The sequence below is a fragment of the Bos indicus genome, chromosome 7 (assembly GCF_029378745.1).
Source record: "Bos indicus isolate NIAB-ARS_2022 breed Sahiwal x Tharparkar chromosome 7, NIAB-ARS_B.indTharparkar_mat_pri_1.0, whole genome shotgun sequence".
NCBI classification, from domain to species: domain Eukaryota; kingdom Metazoa; phylum Chordata; class Mammalia; order Artiodactyla; family Bovidae; genus Bos; species Bos indicus.
In genome coordinates this window covers 57,498,940-57,517,500 of record NC_091766.1, presented here as the reverse complement: position 1 = coordinate 57,517,500, position 18,561 = coordinate 57,498,940, and the positions used below count along the sequence as shown (strand labels likewise).

At 40.3% G+C, this 18,561-nt stretch overlaps 1 protein-coding gene and 1 long non-coding RNA gene across 11 annotated transcripts in view; one reads left to right on the top strand and one right to left on the bottom strand.

Annotated features, from left to right (window-relative positions):
• The window catches only part of PPP2R2B (protein phosphatase 2 regulatory subunit Bbeta), a 510,815-nt gene that overhangs the window by 480,744 nt on the left and 11,510 nt on the right, over window positions 1–18,561 (top strand). For all 10 annotated transcript variants that reach the window (XM_070793763.1, XM_070793769.1, XM_070793762.1 and 7 more), the window contains one exon: window positions 8,760–8,929. In XM_070793763.1, coding sequence (XP_070649864.1) covers window positions 8,760–8,929 — 170 coding nt within the window. The remainder of the gene's footprint in view (window positions 1–8,759; window positions 8,930–18,561) is intronic.
• LOC139184187 (uncharacterized) lies at window positions 8,827–17,334 on the bottom strand. The gene is made up of 3 exons (XR_011567722.1): window positions 17,069–17,334; window positions 14,483–14,722; window positions 8,827–12,229 (listed from the first exon to the last, which is right to left on the bottom strand). It is a non-coding gene; the product is annotated as an uncharacterized lncRNA (long non-coding RNA).

Sequence of the window (18,561 nt, the reverse complement as noted above, 5' to 3'; positions counted from 1 at the left end):
TCTTCTTTATTCATTTCTCTGTTAACTGTAGCATGATAACCCAAAGTAGATTCTGAGGAGGTCTGTTCTGGAGAGATATTGGGTTGCAAGTCATTTTTCAAGAAGAATGGGGGGAGGGAGGTGGTTTGATTCAATAAGATTTGAAAGCAGGATTAAAGCAGCGGTTTTCAACCAGGGGTGATCATGGCCTTGGGATTTGGCAATCTTTGGAGCCGTGTTACTCTCTCCATACATCCCTTCCTCTCCTTCCTCCCCTCTCCCTGTGTCCATAAGTCTGTTCTCTATGTCTGTGTCTCCATTGCTGCCCTGGAAATAGATTCATCAGTACCATCTTTCTAATTCCATATAAATGTGTGAGTATGTAATATTCATTTTTCTCTTTCTTACTGACTTCACTCTGTATAATAGGCTCTAGGTTCATCTGCCTCATTAGAACTGACTCCAATGTGTTCCTTTTTATGGCTGAGTAATATTCCATTGTATATGATGTACCACAGCTTCTTTATCCATTCATCTGTCAATGGACAGCTAGGTTGCTTCCATATCCTAGCTATTGTAAATAGTGCTGCAGTGAATGCTGGGGTACATGTGTCTTTTTCAATTTTGCTTTCCTCAGGGTATATGCCTAGGAGTGGGACTGCTGGGCCATATGGATGCTGGGAGGGATTGGGGGCAGGAGGAGAAGGGGACAACAGAGGATGAGATGGCTGGATGGCATCACCGACTCGATGGACGTGAGTTTGAGTGAACCCTGGGAATTGGTATTGGACAGGGAGGCCTGGCGTGCCGCGATTCATGGGGTTGCAAAGAGTCGGGCACGACTGAGTGACTGAACTGAACTGATGGTGGTTTTATTCCTAGTTTTTTGAGGAATCTCCATACTGTTTTCCATAGTGGCTATATCAATATATCAACATACATTCCCACCAACAGTGCAAGAGGGTTCCCTTTTCTCCACACCCTCTCCAGCATTTATTGTAGATTTTTTTATGATGGCCATCCTGACCCATGTGAGGTGATATCTCATTGTAGTTTTGATTTGCATTTCTCTAATCTTGAGAGTCCCTTGGACTGCAAGAAGATCCAACCAGTCCATTCTAAAGGAGATCGGTCCTGGGTGTTCTTTGGAAGGAATGATGCTAAAGGTGAAACTTCAGTACTTTGGCCACCTCATGCGAAGAGTTGACTCATTGGAAAAGACTGATGCTGGGAGGGATTGGGGGCAGGAGGAGAAGGGGACGACAGAGGATGAGATGGCTGGATGGTATCACCGACTTGATGGACATGAGTTTGAGTGAACTCCGGGAGTTGGTGATGGACAGGGAGGCCTGGCGTGCTGTGATTCATGGGGTCACAAAGAGTCGGACATGACTGAGTGACTGAACTGAACTGAAGGGCCTGAAACATAATAAGCTTCCCATAAACAGTAATTATTAATAGCATTGAATATCATTGCTGAATGAATGGAAGAAATTCATGGAGCTAATATTAAGACTTGGATAAGCATAGACATGTAATGAACTGCAGTGCTGTGCAGGTAGGCATGTTATGTATATCCTGGCCTCTGCATTCTACATGAATATGTGATGCATTGATTAAACATTATCTTTTTTCATTTCACCTCCACCTTTTGGGGCTGTCACTTTAAGGCTTTACAATGCTGCCACACTGGCCTTCCAATACGCCTAACATTTGGAGAACATATTCCTAGGTATAACCTTGTAATACTCTTTTACATATTTACATCATTTAAATAGCCCCCAGTTTCTGTAGTCTTCAGTCCAAAATTCTCAAAAGAGTCTTTTTTTATCGAAGTGTAGTTAACTTACAATGTGGTGTTAGTTTTAGGTGTACAACAACGTGAATCAGTTATACATATATATTATTTTTCTATTCTTTTCCATTATAGTTTATTACAGGATAATGAATATAGTTCCCTGTGCTTGTTGCTTATCTATTTTCTATTTAGTAGTTTGTATCTGCTAATCCCAGACTCCTAATTTAATCCTCCCTCCAGGCTTCTCTCTCTCTCTGGTAGTCGCTCAGTCGTGTCCGATTCTTTGTGACCCCATGGACTGTAGCCTGCCACGGCTACAGTCTTCTCTGTCCATGGAATTCTCCAGGCAAGAATACTGAAATAGGTAGCCATTCCCTCTTCCAGGGGATCTTCCTGACCCAGGGACTGAACCCAGGTCTCCTGCATTGCAGGCAGATTATTTACTGCCTGAACCTCCAGGGAAGCCCCCCAAGAGGCTTAGTAAGTGAAATATGATCGGCTAATACAGAATCAGTGCATGCTTTTCATGATAAAAATATCAGCAGCTGATATTTACTGAGGACCTGCTATGTGTCAAGCAACATGCATGCCTATTCTGCAGCTGGGAAAATGGAATCTCAGAGTAGAAAAGAAAATGTGAGCAGCTGATAAGTGACAGAGGCAGGAATTGACTACCATGAGTGTGCAGTTTTGCCAAGTCCTTCCCATTTACCCACTCTAGCTGTCCAGATGCACTGGGTAGGGCGTGACCAAGCCTCAGGGCCATCATTCCTCTCTCTGTGGGGATGTTTGTATGGAGCATGCCTGGAGTTTCTAAGTCCCTGGTCCTACTGAGATTACCTTGCAGAGAAACTAAGGTGAAAATCTAGTATCCAACTATGAGGACACCAGTCAGAGTCCAGGGGCCTTGTTAGTGCTTACCAAGAGGTAAGGGCACAGACTGAGACATTGGGTCAGAAATGGTATCGAGTTCATGTTTTTCTGTTTCAATGAGTTTTTTAACTCTCAAGTTCAATTCTGATTGATCAGGTTTTTCCTGTTGTTGCTGTGAAAATTAATATTTTGGTTTGGCTCATGGTATAATTCAGCAAGGTTTGGAAGACAACTCATTAGATTATATTAGATTTTCTACAAAGAATTTGGGTTAATTTTTTATTTTATATTGGGGTATAATTGATGAACAAAGTGTTAGTTTCAGGTGTACAACAAAGTGATTCAGTTATACATATATGTATAGCTAGTCTTTTCACATTTAGATTATTACAGATATTGAGCAGAGTTTCCTGTGTCATACAGCAGGTCTTTGTTGGTCATCTCTTTTAAATATAGTAGTCTATATACACGTCAGTCCCAAACTCTCAATGTATTCATCCCTCCCTTCCCCTTTGGTAACCCATAAGTTTGTTTTCAAAGTCTGTGAGTCTGTTCCAGTTTTGTAAATAAATGCACTTGTGTCATTTTTTCGGATTCTGAATGTAAATGATATCACATGATATTTGTCTTTCTCTGACTTACCTCACTTAGTATGATAATCTTCAGGCCCATCCATGTTGCTGCATATGGCATTTCATTCTTTTTAATGGCTGAGTAATATGCGATTATATATATGTACATGATTATGCATTCATCTGTTGGTGGACATGTAGGTTACTTCTGTGTCTTGGCTGTTGTAAACAGTGCTTATTTGTGGTATCTTTGCTTTTGGTATCACGGTGATGGTGGCCTCGTAGAACGAGCTTGGGAGTGTTCCTCCCTGTACAGTTTTTGGGAAGAGTTTCAGAAGGATATGGTGTTAACTCTTCTCTAAGTGTATAATAAAATTCACCTGTGAAGCCATCTGGTCCTGGACTTTTAGTGGGAATTTTTTAATCACAAGTTCAATTTCAGTACTTGTGATTGGTCTGTCCATATTTTCTATTTCTTCCTGGTTCAGTCTTGGGAGATTGTACCTTTCTAAGAATTTGTCCATTTTATTGGATTTGGTTGCTCGTAGTAGTTTCTTATGATCCTTTGTATTTCTGTAGTGTCCATTGTAACTTTTCTTTTTTAAGGACAATTGCTTTACAATACTGTGTTGGTTTCTGCCATACATCAACATGAATCAGCCTCAGGTATACCTATGTCCCATCCCATCTCACCCCCATTGTAACTTTTTATTTCTAATTTTACTGATTTGAGCCCTCTGTTTTTCTTAATGAGTCTGGCTAAAGGTTTATCGAGTTTATTTATCTTTTCAAAGAATTAGCTTTTAGTTTCATTGATCTTTTCTATTTTTTTTCATCTATTTCATTTATTTCTGCTCTAATCTTTATGGTTTCTTTCCTTCTACTAACTGGGTTTTGTTCCTCTTTCTCTAGTTGCCTTAGGTGTAAGGTTATGTTGTTTGAGATTTTTTTTGTTTCCTGAAGTAAGACAATATTGCTATAAACTTCTCTCTCAGACATTTTTTATTTTGTATTGGAGTATAACCAGTTAACAACAAACAATGTGATGGCTTCAGTGAACAGTGAAGAGACTTCCCCAGACATATACATGTATCCATTCTCCCCCAGACCCCCTCCCATCCAGGTTGCACATAACATTGAGCAGAGTTCCCGGTGCTGTAAGCAGGTTCTTGTTGGTTATCAATTTTAAATATAGCACTGTGTACATGTCCATCCCCAATCCCCTAACTATCCTTTCCCTCCAGCCTTAACCCGCCCCCTGCCCCCAGCAGCCCCAGCTCACCTGTTAGAACTGCTGCTGTGTTTGGGACCCTCATGCTTTCATTTTCATCCGTCTCTAGGTATCTGTTTATCTCTTCTTTGCCTTCTTCAGTGACACACTGGTTGTTTAGTAGCATATTGCTTAGCCTCCATGTGTTTGCGGCTGTTTTACTGCAGTTTTTTTTTCTTATAGTTGATTTCTAGGCATTTAGTATTGTGGTTGGAACAATGCTTGATATGATCTCAATTTTCTTAAATTTACCAAGGTTCCCCCTCTGGTTGCCAGACCCCAAGGCCGGGGAGCCTGACATGGGGCCCAGAGCTTTCCATCCTGTGGCAGAACTTCTGTAGTATAATGATTCTCCAGTTTGTGGGTCATCCACCCAGCGGGCATGGGGTTTGATCTTATCATGATTTCACTCCTCCTACCATCTCATAATGGCTGCTGCTGTGGATTTAGAATATCTTTTTGGTAGGTTCCAGCATCTTTTTTGTTGATGGTTGTGATTTTGGTGTTTTCATAAGAAGAGGTGAGATTACATCCCTACACTCCACTACCCTGTCTCCACCTCTAGATTTTCTACATAGAATTTGTTTTTTTTTTTTTTTATTTTATTTTATTTTTAAACTTTACATAATTGTATTAGCTTTGCCAAATATCAAAATGAATCCGCCACAGGTATACATGTGTTAATTTGATAGCCACTCTGTAAGAGCATTGAATGGGCAGGAAGAGGAACTCCTGGGGGACAAGTTACTCAGTAACCTGCAGGTTGATGTTTTGTTTAGCCTAAAACTGTGATAGAAGCACTTATCAAGCGGAACCATACTCAACTACCATTATGGTAGGTCAAAAATAATTAAATGTAGGTAAATATGTATAGCTCAATATCATGCAAGCTAACCACTTATAAGGCAAAGATTTTGTTAAATTATCTAGCTTTGGTTCCAATCAAGCAAAAAATTTTTTTAAATTTTTTATTGAAGGATAAATTGCTTCACAGAATTTTGCTGTTTTCCATCAAAACGCAACATGAATCAGCCATAGGTATACATATATCCCCTCCCTTCTGAACCTCCCTCCCATCTCCCTCCCCATCCCACCCCTCCTGGTTGATACAGAGCCCCTGTTTGAGTTTCCTGAGCCATACAGCAAATTCCCGTTGGCTATCTATTTTACATATGGTAATGTAAGTTTCCATGTTACTCTTTCCATACATCTCACCCTCTCCTCCCCTCTCCCCATGTCCATAAGTCTATTCTCTATGTCTGTTTCTCCATTGCTGCCCTGTAAATATTCTTTAGTACCATTTTTATTAATTCCATATATATGCATTAGAGTACAATATTTATCTTTCTCTGACTCACTTCACTCTGTGAAGGTTCTAGGTTCATCCACCTCATTAGAACGGACTCAAATGTGTTCCTTTTTATTGCTGAGTAATATTGCATTGTGTATATATACAACTTCTTCATTCCTCTGTCGATGAACATATAGGTTGCTTCCATGTCTAGCTTTTGTAAATAGTGCTGCAATGAACAATGGGATACATGTGTCTTTTTCAATTTTGGTGTCCTCAGGGTATATGTCTAGGAGTGGGATTGCTGGGTCATATGGTGGTTTTATTCCTAGTTTTTTTAAGGAATCTCCATACCATCTTCCATAGTGGCTATATCAATTTACATTCCCACCAACAGTGCAAGAGGGTTCCCTTTTCTCCACACCCTCTCCAGCATTTATTGTTTGTAGAGTTTTTGATGATGGCCATTCTAACAGGTGTGAGGTGATATCTCACTGTAGTTTTGATTTGCATTTCTCTTAATAATGAGCGAATTGAGCATCTTTTCATGTGTTTGTTAGCCATCTGTATGTCTTCTTTGGAGAAATGTCTATTTAGGTCTTTTCACCGACTTTTTGATTGGGTTGTTTGTCTTTCTGATATTGACTTGGTTGAGCTGCTTTTATATTTTGGAAATTAATCCTTTGTCAGTTGTTTCATTTGCTATTATTTTCTCCTATTCTGAAGGTTGTCTTTTCACCTTGCTTATAGTTTCCTTTTCTGTGCAAAAGCTTTTATGTTTAATCAGGTCCCACTTGTTTACTTTTGTTTCTATTTCCATTACTCTACGAGGTGGGTCATAGAGGATCTTGCTTTGATTTATATCATCAAGTGTTCTGCCTATGTTTTCCTCTAAGAGTTTTATAGTTTCTGGTGTTACATTTAGGTCTTTAATCCATTTTGAGTTTATCTTTGTGTATGGTGTTAGGAAGTATTATAAATTCATTCTTTACATGTAGCTCTCCAGTTTTCCCAGAACCATTTATTGAAGAAGCTGTCTTTGCCCCATTGTCTATTCTTGCCCCCTTTGTCAAAAACAAGGTACCCATGCAGTGCATGGGTTTATTTCTCAGCGTTCTATCTTGTTCCATTGGTCTATATTTCTGTTTTTGTGCCAGTACCATACTGTCTTGATGACTGTAGCTTTGTAGTATAACCTGAAGTCAGGAAGGTTGATTCCTCCAGCTCCATTCTGCTTTCTCAAGACTGCTTTGCTATTCAGGGTCTTTTGTGTTTCATATGAATTGTGAAATTTTTTGTTCTAGTTCTGTGAAAAATGCCATTGGTGATTCAATAGGGATCACACTAAATCTGTAGATTGCATTTGGTAGTATAGTCATGTTCACAATATTGATTCTTCCTACCCAGGAACATGGAATCTCTCTCCATCTGTTTATGTTGTCTTTCTTTCATTAGTGTCTCATAATTTTCTGTGTACAGTTCTTTTGTCTCCTTAGCCAAGTTTATTCCTAGATACTTAATACTTTTTGTTGCAGTGGTGAATGGGATTGATTCCTTAATTTCTCTTTCTGATTTTTCATTGTTAGTAAATAGAAATGCAAGTGATTTCTGTGTATTGATTTTGTATCCTGCAACTTAAGCAACAAATGTTTATTGAACATTTACGTGCAAAACCCTCAGTACAAAGATAAAAAACAAAATTCTGCCTTCAAGCAGCTCACATCCTAGGTAAGATAAGCTGTGGATTGTTAAATACTAATGTGAAAAATGATGCTTTCTTTGGGAGAGAACCCAAGCAAATGGTAAGTGAACGGGCCAGACCAAGTGTGATAGGACTTCAGAGAAAAGATCATTTGGTCTAAAATAATATGTAAGTAAAAGATGAGGCATATGAATCAAGCAGAATATGACACAAGTGAAGGAGGAACCATCAGGACATAAAAATGGGAAATATCCAGAGGTATGGTGTACATCCAGTTTGAACTAGAGAAGTTCAAAAAAAGGTTAGAAAGATGAATTAAGGCAGCTTAATAAGCTGCAGTGTCTTTTATTCCTGTAAGTGCTTTCTTTAGTCCTGTAAGTGAAAGTCAGCTGAATCTATGGGAAAAGAAAAGCAGCAACTGGATACCAGAGCAAATAGAAAACACAGACAAAAGATATTGTAGCCAGTTTACCTGAGACTGAGGCTCAGGAAAGTTAAATAACTTGCCCAAGGTCACACAGCTAGACAATGGTAGTCTGACAGCAAAGTCCCACTATTAAACATCATGATCCAAGAGAGATGAATACATATGTTCACATGAAAACTTGTACATGAATATTCATAGCAGCATTATATGGTATATAATAATAGTATAAAATATATGTATAGTATGGTTCCATTCATGTAAAATTTTTAGAATAGGCAATTTCATAAAATAAGAAAATAGTGTTTGCCTAGGGCTGCAGAAATTAGGGAAAGGGAGTAAGTGCTAATGGGTATGAAGTAGTTCAGGGTTTTTTGTGGGGGGAGGAGATGATGCAAATGTCCTAAATTTAGGCTTTGTTGATGATTGCATGGTTGGTGGTATTATCTTTAATATAATCACATAAACTGTAAAATTTAGATGAGTAAATTCTATGGTATATGAATTACATCATCTCAAAAAAGTAGAAAAAAAATTTAAGCATCTAAGAAGACTATATTTTGGTATGTAGCAATGTACACTATTGCTGGTATCACAATGATACCCAATGTGAAACAGAGCTTGTGCAAGCAGTCAGCTCTGGGAACGGAACAAGTCCCGTGAGAGTCCTTCCATGAGAAACATGGTATAGAAACCAGTGACAGTTTGTTCTACTGCCAGGGAGCTGACAGGTCTGCACGCCCGATTCCAACCCTAAGTTAGATGGTTGGCTTTCTAGCTGGCCCAAACACGTTCACATCAGTTAATAAGGAGGTACTAAATTTGTTCTCTTTTGCTTTTTGTTCTGCAGTTTTTGAAGAGCCAGAAGATCCAAGCAACAGGTCATTTTTCTCTGAAATTATCTCTTCAATTTCGGATGTGAAGTTCAGCCACAGTGGGAGGTATATCATGACCAGAGACTATCTGACCGTCAAAGTCTGGGATCTCAACATGGAAAACCGCCCCATCGAGACTTACCAGGTACAGACCCCCACCCATCCACACGTACACTGGGCACTTGAGGGTTCTGAGTCAGCCTCTGCCTGCAGGGGCTTACAATGTAGAGCAAAAGACACAGTGAGCCACTTCAATATCCAGAAATAGCTGGTAGGCAGGTCAGTGTAAGTTTGGATAGATCTAACCTAAATGAGGGAAAAGGCATGGCACCCCACTCCAGTACTGTTGCCTGGAAAATCCCATGGATGGAGGAGCCTGGTAGGCTGCAGTCCATGGGGTCGCTAAGAGTCAGACACGACTGAGCGACTTCACTTTCACTTTTCACTTTCCTGCATTGGAGAAGGAAATGGCAACCCACTCCAGTGTTCTTGCCTGGCGAATCCCAGGGATGGGGGAACCTGGTGGGCTGCAGTCCATGGGGTTGCACAGAGTCGGACACGACTGAAGCGACTTAGCAGCAGCAGCAACCTAAAGGAAAGGTCAGAACTACCCTGAGGCCCTAGGGATTACAGGCTGGGAAGAGGGAATGGATCTGGCAAGACAAGTTGGAGAAAAGTGCTGGTAAAATGGGTGAGAAACTGAGAGGTGTCCTGGAAGCCAACTGGAGAAACCATCTCAAGGAGGAAGTCACCAACTGCTGAATGGTGTTGTTGAATCAAGAGAGGACTGAAAAAGGGCCACTGGATTTAGTGACATGGAAATTGTCAGGTGACAGAGGTGAAGCCATAGGAATAAATGTCTGATTGGAGTGGGTTCAAGAGAGATCATAAATGGAGGATGTGAATGTAGTGAAATTTGGAAAGAGATTTTGTTTTGAAGAGGAACAGAGAAATCGGGTAGTAGCTGGAAGAGGATGCAGGATTGAGGAAGGCATCATAGTTTGTTTTAGGGTGATAGAAAGAAGCCAGTAAAGAGTGGACTAACTGAAGCAGTCAGCTTCTCAAGGGAGCATACTCCATTGCAGAATTAGATATAGATGAGATGGACCATTCATCCATCAAAGGAAAGAGAGAAGAGTAAAAACAGCTACAGATGCAGATTTGTGATGGGAACATACAGATGGTTTCTGCTTCTATTTTCCAGTCAAATAAGAAGCAAGATCATTAGCTGAGTGAGAAGGGAAAGTGTAAAATATTCCTCTAAAAGAGCAAATTGACTAGGGCACTATGGTAGGGTTGCAATGGGATCCACTTATTTATATATTTTAAGTAAGACAAATCTGTGTGATTGTATGTTTCTTTCCAGCCACATGAGCCTGCTTGGTTCAGGTAAGGAAGGGCAGAAAGTTAGATTTAACCAGTGGTGGGCTTTTACCAAGTAACTACAAGGTAAGGAGGGAAAAAGCCAAGTTTGTTGAAGGTATTGATTAAAGGAGTGATTGGAATGAGGGGCCACTGAATCTAAGGTAGGTTAGAAGGAAAATGAAGAACTGATAGAACCAAGACACTAAGGGCTTGAATTAAAATGCTAGGAGTCAGCAATAGAGTGATGACAAGGCTCATAAAATGACCACAAAAGCAAAGGACAAAACTCATTGAAAAGAATGAGGCTAAGAGTCCAGAGTGAATTTCTAAGACTGATGGCGGGAATAGTGATGGAAGAGAGATTGAGGCACTAGAGTGGCTTCCAAGCACGAGGCAGAGGGACTGTTAAGAAGGATGGGGAGCAGGAAGTAGTGTTTGATGGCATGATTTTGAAGGAGCTGAGGCACAAATGATGGTCCAGAGGAACACAGAGCCCACTCACCTTGGCACAGGAAAGCAGAAGTCCAGCTGCCACATGAGAGGCCTCGAGAGAAGCAGGAAATGTTCAGAGAGGAGGTTGAGGACTCTGATGGCTGACTGTGATGCTGCAAAAGGTTTGGGGGCCAGAACTGCAGAGGAGGTGGAGGTAGCCTGGTTAACCCCTGTGGTTTACCTTGTGGTTCAGATAGCATCCCCTCTGAGCTGGCAGTCTTACTCTCCCCTAACCCTTGCCCTCAGGCTCCTGCTAACAGCCCAACCATTTGGTATTAAGTGTGGGAACTAGAAGCTAGGAGAATGTTGCTGACAGAGGTGTGGGCTGCTGGAGAGCCCCAGCTAGAGAAGAGTGGATTAGGCACCCTGGGGGAGCAATTGGTACTTTAATTTTTTATTACACCACATTCATTACCAGGATCATAGTAAGTAAAGAAAAGAATACTTGTATAGAGATAGGTTTTAAGCATAACTAGTAAAGTAAGAATTAAAAACTGAACCGTTAAAACTATGTTTTAATTATTCCTAAGTAAGCACTGGGGCTTCCCTATTAGCTCAGTTGGTAGAGAATCTGCCTGCAATGCAGGAGACCCGGGTTCGATTCCTGGGTCAGGAAGATCCCTTGGAGAGGGGAAAGGCTACCCACTCCAGTATTCTGGCCTGGAGAATTCCATGGACTGTATAGTCCATGGGGTCGCAAAGAATCCGACACGACTGAGCGACTTTCACTTCTGAGTAAGCATTACCCTGGAGATGAACTTGACTTTCTCAATGGATCTGAAACTGACTTTTCTTCCAAAATGAAAGCTTCATTTTTGTGGCTGCTTTTTCAACAGCAGATTTCTCAGCTAATCTATGGTACTTTTATTTTAGACAAAGACTTAATAACAAAGCTAGCTAGCTGTGCCGTAAAGTGATTAGCATTTTAAACTCATGGTTCTCAAACTACATTTAGCAAGTGGTAAGCTTAGAAATCTTTGTAGAAATCTTTGTAGAATACTAAGAAATAGAACCCATGTATGGAAATTAATGCAAAAATTTATTTTAGATGGTGTATTTGAAAGCAATCTAGTTAAGTTTATATACCATATCAAAGGTGGTAATACACTATATCAGAAATGGTAAACAGACTCCTTGAGTGAGTGTCTGGAACACGGTTAAAAGAGATTTTAAGGTCAGCAGGCTCCACAAGTACATGATGTGAGAGTCTCTGTGTTGGGAGACTTGGCCTAGTGTCAAGAAGGCCATACCCAAGCTCACTGGAACAGAGCGAAGAAACAGTATTTGGAACATGAAGAGAAAAGCATCAGATAGGATGAGTCTTAAGGTAAGGCATCCACGTGAGTGCGAGTGCACTGAGAGGGAGAAACAGTTGGCTAAGCAGGTTTCCACGGTACAGGCTTCTCGGAGATGTTTCTTGTGTCTGTGTCTTACCTTTTTCTCTCCTCTGATGGTGAACAGCTGATGTTCTCTGCCTAACGTTTCTTTTTTACAACAGAATATATATGGAGCATACCTTCATAGTCCATAATCTTCTCCTGTAGATGTCCTCACCTGGAGGTAGTCAGGAGCTCCCAGAGGGTAGAGGCTGGAAGGTGAAAATAAGTGTTCAGACTAGGTTTTCCCTTTGAATCTTTCCTGACTTTTAAGGTTTGGAGAACCTCTGTGCTGGGAGACTCTATTGGTTTGTTCTTCTGTTTCAGGGATTGACAAACTGTTCCTGTAAAAGGTTGTCTTTTAAGTCCTAGAGTTCTTGGTGAGGTGATTCCTGCAATAAGAGGCCCACAATTTCAAAGTGCACATGCTTTGTTTGATAATTATCACTCACCTGTAGGGTTTCTGTAAGACAAGGCCAAAGGCGAATGGTCAGGGGACAGGCTGAGCAGGACCTCAAATGGCACACCGCTGCCCAATTTATAACCCTTAATGCTCTGCCCCCTTTAATCCTAATTATTCAAGGTGCTATTTGGTACTTCCCCTACCAAAAACAAATTTGGGGTGCTTACAATAAAATAATATTCTAGTCCCCTCTTATAATTTTATAATTCCTTGATCACTGCAGAACTCTGAGAAGCCTGCATTATATAAACCTGCTTAACCAAGTGTTTCTCCCTGCTCAGAACACTCATGGGTATGCCTTACCTTAAAAGTGCTCTGTACAGCTGGTAGGAATGTAAACTCTTACAGCCACTATAGAGAATAGTATAGAAGTTCATTGCAAAACTAAAAAGAGAGTTACCATATGACTGAACAATCCCATTCCTGGGCATACATCTAGAGAAAATCATAACTTGAAAAGATACATGCACCCCCACATAGAACTACTTACAATAGCTAAGACATAGAGGCAGCCTAACTATCCATCACCTGTTGCTGATGAATGGATAAGGAAGGTGTGGGGTGTGTATATATATATACATATACACACACACACACACCATGCATATATACGCACAGGGATATTACTCAGCCATTTGCAGCAACATGGATGTTCCTAATATTATCATAGTAAGTAAAGCAAGCCAGAGAAAGACAAATATTGTATGTTATCACTTATATGGGGATTTTTTAAAAAAAATGATAGAAATAATTTATACACAAAACAGCAATAGTCCCACAGATGTAGAAAATAAATTTATGGTTACCAAGTGGGGAAAGGGGAGATAAATTTGGAGTCTGGGATTAACATAAATACACTGCTGCTGCTAAGTCACTTCAGTCGTGTCCCGACTCTCTGTGACCCCATAGATGGCAGCCCACCAGGCTCCCCCGTCCCTGGGATTCTCCAGGCAAGAACACTGGAGTGGGTTGCCATTTCCTTCTCCAATGCATGAAAGTGAAAAGTGAAAGTGAAGTCACTCAGTCGTGTTCGTCTCTTTGCGACCCCATGGACTGCAGCCTACCAGGCTCCTCCATCCATGGGATTTTTCAGGCAAGAGTACTGGAGTGGGGTGCCATTGCTTTCTCTGATAAACACACTACTATATATATAAAATAGATAATCAAGAAGGTCCTACTGAATAGCACAGGAAACTATATTCAATATTATACAATAACCTGTATAGGAAAAGAATCTAAAAAACAATACATAATGTATATGTATAACTGAATCACTGTGCTGTACACCTGAAATTAGCACAACATTGTAAATCAACTCTAATATAAAATCAAAAAATTTTTTTAAATTGTAAGGACTGGTCTTGTGGGAAGGAACCCTGTCATCAATTACTAGCACCTCGCCTGAGCAGGGAGATACACAGGGCATAGTTCTAGGTGTCTTCATACATCTATCGGTTGATCTCAAGCATGTTTCCAGGAAGAAGAAGCTGTAGCCTTAGGTATTAATATAATGAACCACTTTCACATTTTCCTATAGAATAGGGGTTGACAAACTGAGACCTGTGGGCCCCTGCATCTGTTTTTTGAAAAGCAGTTTTATTGAAACAGCACACCTGGTCATTTACTGATTGTCTACGGTTGCCTACAAGGGCAGAGTCGGGTCATTGTGACAGAGACTATATGGCTCACAAAGCCTAAAATATTTATTGTCTGACCCTTTACAGGAAAAGTTTGCCAACCCCTGAAATAGAAGAACAAACCAATAGAATCTAACCTTGCCAGGCCTAGAGTGGTCTATCAGCTATACACAGCAGGCTCCACAAGTACGTGAAGGGAGAACCTCTGTGTTGGGAGACAGCCTAGTGTTAAGAGGGCCATACCCAAGCTCACAGGAGCAGAGCAAAGATGCAATATTTGGAACATGGAGAGAAGCATCTAATATGACAGGCTTTAAGTTCCCTCTTACTCTGCTCTCCACATGCTTCTTGTGTCTGAGTCTTACCTTTTTCTCTCCTCTGATGGTGAATAGTCAGTGTTCTTTGCCGAAGATTTCTTTTTATGACAGAATATATATATGCAGCATACCTTCATACTTAATGATCTTCTCCTGTAGACGTCCTCACTTGGAATTAGTCAGGAGCTCCCAGAATGTAGATGCTTGAAGGAGAAAATAAAGGCTCAGACTGTGCTGTTCCTTCCCATCTTTTAACACTTAGTCATAGAGTTCTTGGTGATGTGGTTCCTGCAATAATAATAATGATGATGATAACAGGCCCACACGTCCACTCACCTGTAGTGTTTCTGTTTAAAAAAAAAAAAAAAAAAAGCCAAAGGGGAATGGTTAGGGGTCAAGAATGGTTCACAAAAAAAGGCACAGGCTAAGCCAGATCTTAAAAGGCACACTACTGCCCAATTTATAACCTTACTGCTCTACATCCTTCAATCCTAATTATCTTTGGGGCAGTATTTGGCTCTCCCCCTACCAAAAACAGATATTTGGGGTGCTTATATTAAAATAAAATAATATTCTATTCCCCTCTTATAATTTTATAATTCCTTGATCATTGCAGAACTCTTGAGAAACCTGCCTAACCAAGCATTTCTCCCCGCTCAGAACACCAGTTATGTATGCCTTTGCTATAGAAGTGCTCTGAACAGTTGGTGGGAATGCAAACGAGTACAGCCACTGTGGTGAGCAGTATGGAAGTTCCTTAAAAATATGAAAAGATAGTTACCATATAACCCTGCAGTCCCCACTCCTGGGCATACATCTGGAGAAAATCATGATTTGAAAAAACACATGCTCCCCACGGTTCCTAGCACTGTTTACAATAGACAAGACATGAAGGCAAACTAAACGTCCATCATGAGTCACTGATGAAGGATAAAGAACATGTGGTGTGTGTGTGTGTGTATACACACACAATGGAATACTACTCCAGCCACTTGCAATATGTTTAGACATAGAGAAATGAAATAAGCCAGAGAAAGGTTAACATGATGATACTTTTAACAAGGATTCAAAAAAATGATATAGACTCCCTTCCCAGTTCTAATGAGGTGGATGAAACTGGAGCCTATTATACAGAGTGAAGTAAGCCAGAAGGAAAAACACCAATACAGTATACTAACGCATATATATGGAATTTAGAAAGATGGTAACAATAACCCTGTGTACGAGACAGCAAAAGAGACACTGATGTATAGAACAGTCTTATGGACTCTGTGGGAGAGGGAGAGGGTGGGAAGATTTGGGAGACTGGCATTGAAACATGTAAAATATCATGTATGAAACGAGCTGCCAGTCCAGGTTCGATGCACGATACTGGATGCTTGGGGCTAGTGCACTGGGACGACCCAGAGGGATGGTATGGGGAGGGAGGAGGGTTCAGGATGGGGAACACATGTATACCTGTGGTGGATTCATTTTGATATTTGGCAAAACTAATACAATTATGTAAAGTTTAAAAATAAAATAAAATTTTAAAAAATGATATAAATGAACTTATATACAAAAGAGAAATAGACCCACAGACATAGAAAACAAATGTATGGTTACCAAATGAGAAAGGGAGGGGATAAATTTGGAGTTTGGGTTTAACATATACACACTGCTATATATATATAAAATAACCAAGAACTTCCTACTGAATAGCACAGGGGACTATATTCAATATTATATAATAACCTATATGGGAAAAGAATCTGAAAAAGATAGATACATGTATGTATGTAACTGAATCACTCTGCTGTACACCTGAAACTAACACAACATTGTAAATCAACTATAAAACATTTTATAAATTTTATACTCCAAAATAAAATAAAAATGAAAATGAAAAAGATTATAAGGACTGCTCCAGGGTATAGGAGTTCTGTCATTAACTACTAGCACCTTCCCTGAGCAGGGAGACATACAGGTGATACTCCTAGGTCTCTTCATACATCCCCATCAGCTGATCTCAAGCATGTTTCCAGGAATACGAAGCTGTAGCATTAAGCATGATGACCTAGTTTCATCTTTTTCTATGAACAGGGGTTGACCAACTGTGACCTGTGAGCCAAATCCAGCCTCCTATATTTTATAAAAGCAGTTTCATTGAATCAGCCACACCTGATCATTTAACCACTGTCTGTAGCTGCCTTCATCCTACAATGGCAGAGTTGGGTCACTGTGACATTATGGCTCACAGATCCTAAAATATTTACTGTCTGACCTTTCACAGGAAAAGTTTGTCAACCCCTGAAGTAGAACGAACCAATAGAGTCTAATCTTGCCAGGCCTACAGTGGTCTATCAGTCATACAACGGCAGGCTCCACAAGTCCATGATGTGAGCACATCTGAGTTGGGAGACTCAGCCTAGTGTCAAGGGGGCCACACCCAAGTTCATAGGAACAGAGCACAGAAGCAATATTTGAAACATGAAGAGAGAAGCAGTTAATAGGATGCGTCTTAAGTTCTTTCTTGCTCTGCTCTCTAGATGTTTCTTGAGTCTGTGTCTTACCCTTTTCTTTCCTCTGATGGCAAAAACCCGATCTTCTTTACTTAAGCTTTTTCCTGCAATAGAATATATATATGCATCATACCTTCATAGTCAATGATCTTTTCCTATAGATGTCCTCACTTGAAGGCAGTCAGGAGCTTCCAGAATGTAGGTGCTGGGAGGAGAAAATAAGGGCTCAGACTAGGTTTTCTCTTTGAGTCCTTCCTAACAGTTGTCTTTTATAGAGTTCTTGGTAATGTTCCTGCAATAAGAGGCCCACATTTTCAAAGTGCACATGCTTTGTTTGATACTTATCACTCACCTGTGATGTTCCTGTAAGACAAATTTCATAGGTGAATGGTCAGTAATGGTTCATAAAGAAGGGGACAGGCTGAGCCAGACCTTAAATGGCATATCACTGCCCCATTCTTAACCCTGAATGCTCTTCCCTTCAATCCTAATTATCTTCAAGGCACTATTTGGTACTCCCCCTACTGAAAACAGAAATTTGGGGTGACTATACTGAAATAAAATAACATTCTATTCCCCTCTTATAATTTTATAATTCCTTGATCATTGCAGAACTCTGAGAAGCCTACCTCATAGAAACCTGCTTAACCAGGTGTTTCCAAAACCTGTTCTCTCCCTGCTCAGAACACTCACAAGTATGCCTTCCCTTAAAAGTGCTCCTTTCAGTCAGTGGGAATGTAAATTGGTACAGCCACTATGAAGAACAGTATGGAGTTTCCTTAAAAAACTAAAAACAGCACAGAAACAATATTTGGAACATGAAGAGAGAAGCATCAAATAGGACAAGCCTTAAGTTCTTTCTTACTCTGCTCTCTAGATGCTGCTTCTTATGTCTGTGTCTTACCTTTTTCTCTCCTCTGATGGTGAACAGTTGATCTTCTTTGCCTAAGTTTTTTTTTTTTCTACAACAGAATATATATGCAGCATACCTTCATAGCCAATGATCTTGTCCTGTAGATCTTGTCCTCACTTGAAGGCAGTCAAGAGCTCCCAGAATGTAGGTGCTGGGAGGAGAAAATAAGGGCTCAGACCAGGGTTTTCCTTTGAGTCCTTCCTGACTTTTGTCTTTTGAGACTTAGTTATAGAGTTTTTGGTAATGTGGTCCCTGCAATAAGGGGCCCACATTTTCAAACCACACATGGTTTGATACTTACCACTCACCTGTGATGTTTCTGTTAGACAAATGCCAAAGGGGAATGGTCAGCAATGGATCATAAAGAAGGGGACAGGCTGAGATAGATCTTAAAAGAAACACCACTGCCCAAATGATAACCCTCATTGCTCTGCCCTCTTCAATCCTACTTATCTTCATTGCACTATTTGGTACTCCCACTACCAAAAATATAAATTTGGGGTGAATATAGTGAATTAATATTCTATTCCCCTCTTATAATTTTATAATTCTTTGATTATTGCAGAACTTTAAGAAGCCTGCATTACAGAAACCTGCTTAACCAAGTGTTTCTCCCTGCTCAGCACACTCACATGTATGCCTTCCCTTAAAAGTGCTGCTTTCCGTCGGTAGGAATGTAAACTGGTACAGCCACTGTGGAAGTTCCTTAAAAA